The 6,090-nt window shown below is 40.2% G+C and overlaps 1 protein-coding gene across 1 annotated transcript in view; it reads right to left on the bottom strand.

The window, feature by feature from the left end:
* Positions 1 to 302: 302 nt before the first annotated feature.
* GPNMB (glycoprotein nmb) overlaps positions 303 to 6,090 on the bottom strand; it is a 28,711-nt gene continuing 22,923 nt past the window's right edge. The window contains exons 9-11 of the mRNA XM_049894155.1: positions 5,343 to 5,557; positions 1,838 to 1,931; positions 303 to 1,416 (exon numbers count right to left, since the gene is read on the bottom strand). Of these exons, the coding sequence (XP_049750112.1) occupies positions 1,263 to 1,416; positions 1,838 to 1,931; positions 5,343 to 5,557 (463 nt within the window). The 3' untranslated portion in view covers positions 303 to 1,262. The remainder of the gene's footprint in view (positions 1,417 to 1,837; positions 1,932 to 5,342; positions 5,558 to 6,090) is intronic.

The raw sequence follows: 6,090 nt of genomic DNA, 5'->3' as shown, positions 1-6,090 counted from the left end.
TCTAGAGTAATTCCTCCACCTTTATTTTTAATATAGCATTGGTTGTTTGAAGAGTTCATATACGTTTCTCATAGAATATCTCTTATTTTAGATTGGCTTGATTATACACATTTATATATTAAACCTTTTAATGAAGTGTCACATCCTGTATACATATATTTTTAAATATAAAATACTTATGAGATTATCAGCGCTCTACGGGGTAGCGTTAAACAACTTTTAATGTGTCAAAAACTATAAATAAAATGGGAAAACAAACTTGAAAAATAATTACAGTACCAAAAACTTGTCTCTATCTATACTTTATTTTTTAGAAAGGAGAGAAAAAGAATGTCATCTTTGACATACGGTAGATTGTTTCAGCTACAAATTAAGGTAAAAACCCTTCTGATTAATTTTCTGTATTACTCAAATAGAGAAACTGGTAGGAAAAGCAAGGTCCTCCTCTTGTGGAAAATCACAGTATAAGATTTGAAATATGTACACCAGAATATGCAGAAATTCAGATATGTACACATGAACGTCAACTCTCTGAGGACAGGGACCAGGTATCTAGCACAGTGCCTGGTATACAGAAAATGCTAAATAATTGTCCAGGGAATAAAGGATTGAATGGATACTATTCCTTCACACAGGCAGGCAGGGCAGGTCGTAACCAAAATAGTCAGGCCTATTTGTTAGATTAGTTGACTTGTTTTTTTTCTCCCCTGCTATAACAAGTGTGTACATCACACTAGAGGTTTGGGTCTGTCAATGGCAGCTTATGCATGTTCATGGAAACAGAACCCATTTCACCTGGAACATGATATTCTGGACAGGAATACATTGGTTTTATGCATATGGTTATATGGAAAGCTAGAAAGTACCTGGCCTCTTTCCAGATAACCTAGGTCAGACCCTAATGAATAGTACCTTCTCCCCTTCCGGGACACAGTATGTCTAGTCTACTGAATACCCAAGACATTATAATAAAACCCAAAAAATAATGGATAGAAGCACTGCTCAGTGGTTCTATCAGTTACCTAACATGGCTGAGACTGCATGCGTGCAGTTTAATTTCTCTCTACTTCTTTAAAATGTCTCTAAACCTATCAAATGTTAAACTGTTCTCTAAACCTACAAAAAGAATTAGACCTCCCTAAGCCACAACATATATTTAACTATAATCCTTAGGAAAAAAAAGTTGACAGTCATCCACTCCAGCATGGCCCATGTAAATGGCACTGAAGAGTACGCTGCTGGTCAGAGATAAGGCTGAAGGTTTAAATGATTCCCGGCTGGTTCTTGAGCAGCGGATCCTTCTCCTGGCTTCCTCGGGAGAACGCGGCCTTTGCCCGGCTGAAGAGAGAATTCAGGCCTTTGCCTTCGGCCGCTTTCCCAGGACTGTTTTCTATTGGTTTATATTCTTTGTATTTTCTGAAAGCAAGGAGTTGGGCAGTTATGAAGACATCTTCAGCTAGAATATGTTGCTTTTTACAACACTTTACATGCCAAGTACAAAAAGGGTTAGTTTCATTTAACTTAATCTACGGTTTATAAGACATGAAGACTTATGAAAGTATTTTCTCTTCTTCATGCAAGGAATCTACCTGCTTACTATAATTGGAGATTATACAGGTATTCCACATCACATAGACACAATTTTGTAAAGTGACTGCAGTCTGATAGCATTTTTAAAGTTTAAAAAACTGCAGCAAAATTAATAGGCCAATTTGGTATTCATAATTCAATAGAAGAGCCTCCTCCCACACACAAAATGCTTAAAAGGAAAATGGCATATCTGTGTAGAAATGACAATATACAAAAGTGATTTAATATATTAGAATAAGAAACTTACTTGTACACCATGAGGGTGACCACAATGACAAATATCACCAAGCAGCCAACAGCAATCAGGGTCCCATTTTCCATTCTTAAAGAGAATGCTGGGTCTTAAAATAGAAGCAAGACCATATTAGTCACCTCTTCCCCCCAGAGTACATGCTGCTTGTAATGCAATTAAATAAACGAGGAAGGGAGCTATCTCAGAAGATACATGGCTCCCTCTGTGCTTTCAGTAATCTTTTCCATTAAATAATACATAGTCTTTGGGCCAGCTTATCTTCCATTTAGAGAATGAGTTAGCATGTCCGGAACACTGTGTTAGGGGCCCAGGGAAACACATGTCACGTCCTGGAGACGCCTGCTCAAGTCTTGGCTAACCCAGCAGTGTCCATGTGGTGAGGGGCTCTGTGATCCACCTGCCCCCTCCTCTGCCCTTATCTTCCACTCTGCCCACCTACCTTTTACCCAGGCTAAAAATTCTCATCACACTCTTTCATATCTCCATCTCTTACCTGCTGGGCATGCCCTTCTCCTGGCTTCCTTCAAGTGCCCACCTGTTTCTGACACCTTCCCAGACATTTATGAGCACACAGGGTCACGCCTCCCTTTGTGTCACCAGTCTGCTTGTCTCGCTACCATTTGCCTCCATCACAGTATGTTGCAATGATTTCTTTACAAATAGTTCTAGCCTACTAGACTACGAGTGCTGTTAAGGCAGGGATTATGCCTTCTCTGTACTCCAGAATCTATCAACTAGTCCAGCCTCTACAACCAAAGTATAACAAGAGTCTATCTAGTTTTCCTCTATCTTCTCTGCTACCATTGAAGTCTGAGCCACCAACATCTATCCCCTGAGAGGATCTCTTACTAGTCCACTTGCTTCTACTCTTTCCCTCCAACAAGACTTTCTCCACTCAGCAGTCAGAGTGATCTTCTAAAAACATCAATCAGATCATGCTTAAAACTGGCCAGTGGCTCCCTCTTGTGCATATGATAAAGCCCAAGCCCTAATGGTGGCCTAAGCAGATGCTTTCGTCTGACTCTGGCTCATGGTGACTCCATGTGTGCCAGAGTAGACTGTGCTCCATAGGGTTTTCAATGGTTGATTTTTTTGGCAGTAGAGTGCCAGGCCTTTCTTCCAAGGTATCTCTGGGTGGACCTGAACCTCCAATCTTTTGGTTAGCAGACAAGTATGTTAATCATTTGTATCACCCAAGGACTCCAAAAAAAAAAAAAAAATCAAAATGGGCTGGCCCAAAGTTACAAATTACAATCCCCACTGGATTAACAGCTCTCCTTCTGAGCTTTCTTATTTGGTTCATGAAAGTGGCTTAAAAAAACCAAAAAACCCCAGTGCCGTTGAGTCGATTCCAACTCATAGCGACCCTATAGGACAGAGTAGAACTCCCCCACAGAGTTTCCAAGGAGCACCTGACAGATTTGAACTGCCGACCCTTTGGTTAGCAGCTGTAGCACTTAACCACTACCCTTAGCAGCTGTAGCACTTAACCACTACCCACCAGGGTTTCCTGAAAGTGGCTTAGGTCACATATAAACTTACCACTCACTATAAGAAGAATGAAAGGAAAGCAAATATCTAAACATCTAATCCAGCCAATAGAAGAGTGGTTTGCCAGCACTGAAGAAGTTTCATAGAATGGGCTATGACTAAAGGTAATTCTAAAAAGTCTCTGGGTGGTGGCAGCATAGAGGAGCGACAACCACAGCAGCTCATGGAGGTGACTACTTTGAAGACTTACGTTCACTGAGATGTAGAGGTTCCGACCTGCCTCATTCTGCCCCTGCCCTCCCCAGCTCTCCAGCCCACACCCCAATCCACCCTACCCTGCATGAAGCAAAAACTCTTCTTCTCTTCCACCTTGGTTTCTTTAAAAATCCGTACCTTGATTTTATCAATAATAAGCCCTCACGTCACCTTGTAGCTAAAGAATAAATTGGCGCAAAAAAATAATGAATATCACCTGTAAGTACTATGCTTCTTTAAAAAAATCACCTATGAACTAAGTAGACACACGAGACTATGTGGGCAGCTCCTGTCTGGAGGGGAGATGAGAGGACAGAGAGGGTCAGAAGCTGGCCGAATGGACACAAAAATAGAGAGCGGAGAGAAGGAGTGTGCTGTCTCATTAGGTGGAGAGCAACTAGGAGTATCTAGCAAGGTGTATATAAATTTTTGTATGAGAGACTGACTTGATTTGTATACTTTTACTTAAAGCACAATAAAAATTAAACAAAAAAAACAGCTGAGACTGAATGGTCAACAATTATTCTAAAATAAAGATGAGAATGTACAGGGGCAGGGAAACTAGATTAATGGAAATGGAACAACTAGAATGGAAATAATGAGAATGTTCATGTATTGCAAAAAAGGTAACAACTGTCACTGAACAATTTGTGTAGAAATTGTTGAATGGAAACAAATTGCTGTGTAAACTTCCACCAAAAAATAACAAAATTTTTTTTAACTAATAAAAATAAGCCCTTATAGAAATAATGCTATGTATGAGTACTTTTTTTTTTCCACTAGTTTTAAAGCTGCCTTGTATATGGTTAATGGGTAAATATATGTTTAAGTACATTTTATCTTGTGAGATACCATAAGATCCAAGTCCAAAGTGGTTATAATTATTAGACTGTACCTGAAGATACTCAAATTAATGGAAAAAATCAGGGCTGCAATGTGTACATGATTTAATCTTTCCCTCCCATCCACCATGTAGCACTTCTTCTAAGAGGTAAAGAAAGATCTTACAACAAAGTCAGTTATAACTGACATTCAGTAACAGCTGACGGGTACAGCCCTAATTTGGGGATTGAGAGGAATTGGATGTCATTAGTAAATGTGAATTTTTAAATGAAATTCCTTAGTTGGCTTTGTTGACATTTTACCTCAGTCACAGTCAAGCATAAGAATAGCCAAATGTTGATTTTTCTGATAATCACCTAAGAATATGTAAGTTGATTTGTTGCTGTCTCAGTGCAGTGCTTGATGGAATTTGGGAAGGGGAAAGAGTTAGAATGAGCCAGGATTCACTTGGTTTCTCATTTCCTTTCTTGGCTTCATATCTTTACCCAGGTGAATTCTCATGAAAACTGTATAAGTTATCCTGATGCCAGCCTCCCTTTTATTATAGTTTAATTGGAGAACATTGTGATTTTTTTTTGATGTTGAGTTTTACACTCTCCCCTTGAAATACAAATCTATTCAAGGACACAGAAATCATATTCCATTCATACCCATTCATGATTACAGCCAATTTTTTCATCAAAGGCTTTTCCTCAGCCACTATTTTACTGGGTCTCTCTCTCATTACTTCCCTACATAGATTTGCTGCTTGATTTTAATGCCAGTTATTAAATTCTTATTCACAATAGTTTCATGAGTTTTACAGTGAAATAAAATTAAACATTGACAGCAAAGCCCTAAGTAGCCTTACTACTGTACACACACTTTGCCTGCAACACGAAATTCTCATACAACCCCTAAACAAACTCACCTTTGCCAGGGACAGGCACGGAGACGAGGGTGCTTGTAAGGCCCAGACTTGTTGCATCGCCCAGGGTGAGGTTCAGACAATACGTGCCAGTTCCCTTGAATGCTCTTCTCACAGTCAGCAAGCAGTTATTGTCTACATCCACAGGCTCACAGACTGGGTTCTGGGCAAGCTGGCAGGTGGGGTCGGAAATGATGGTACAGACTTCCGTGGGAATGCTGAGATGTGGGAGGGTGGACGAGGGCACAGGTAGCGGAGAGTAAGAGAGCGGAACGGAATATCAGCTTCAAAAGGGAAAACCATCTCACTGCTCAGGAACTAGATTCCACCTTATTGTTGCTCACACCATATGACATCTACTTGGCCATATGAAATTTATTCTTAAACAAGCCTGGGTGATGAGCTACTGTTTCCTCTGTATTTTCAGGAAGACGAGTCCTTGTGGGTGGAAGAGGAAGAAATTATCACCCCCAAGGCAAGGGGCTGTTGGAAGCTGTGCAAAGCTCAAGTCATTCCCTCTACAGTTGGCTCCCTAGAGTCCCCAAGATGGCTTAGAAGGCATTAGGCAAAGATTTTTATTAAATGCCAGAGTCTGCCCTGCTTGGGTTCCTGGGGAGATGTACCAACAACAGCAGCAACCACAGCTGTTTTTTATGTGCTACGCCCTGAGTTTAAATATATTACATGATCCTGTTTATTCCTGTTAATGACCTTATGAAGAAAGTATTATTACCCCAGTTTAACATGTGAC

Source organism: Elephas maximus, chromosome 8 (genome assembly GCF_024166365.1).
Source record: "Elephas maximus indicus isolate mEleMax1 chromosome 8, mEleMax1 primary haplotype, whole genome shotgun sequence".
Classification (NCBI taxonomy): Eukaryota; Metazoa; Chordata; class Mammalia; order Proboscidea; family Elephantidae; genus Elephas; species Elephas maximus.
Note: the sequence above shows the minus strand (reverse complement) of the source record. Positions and strands in the feature narration are given on the sequence as shown.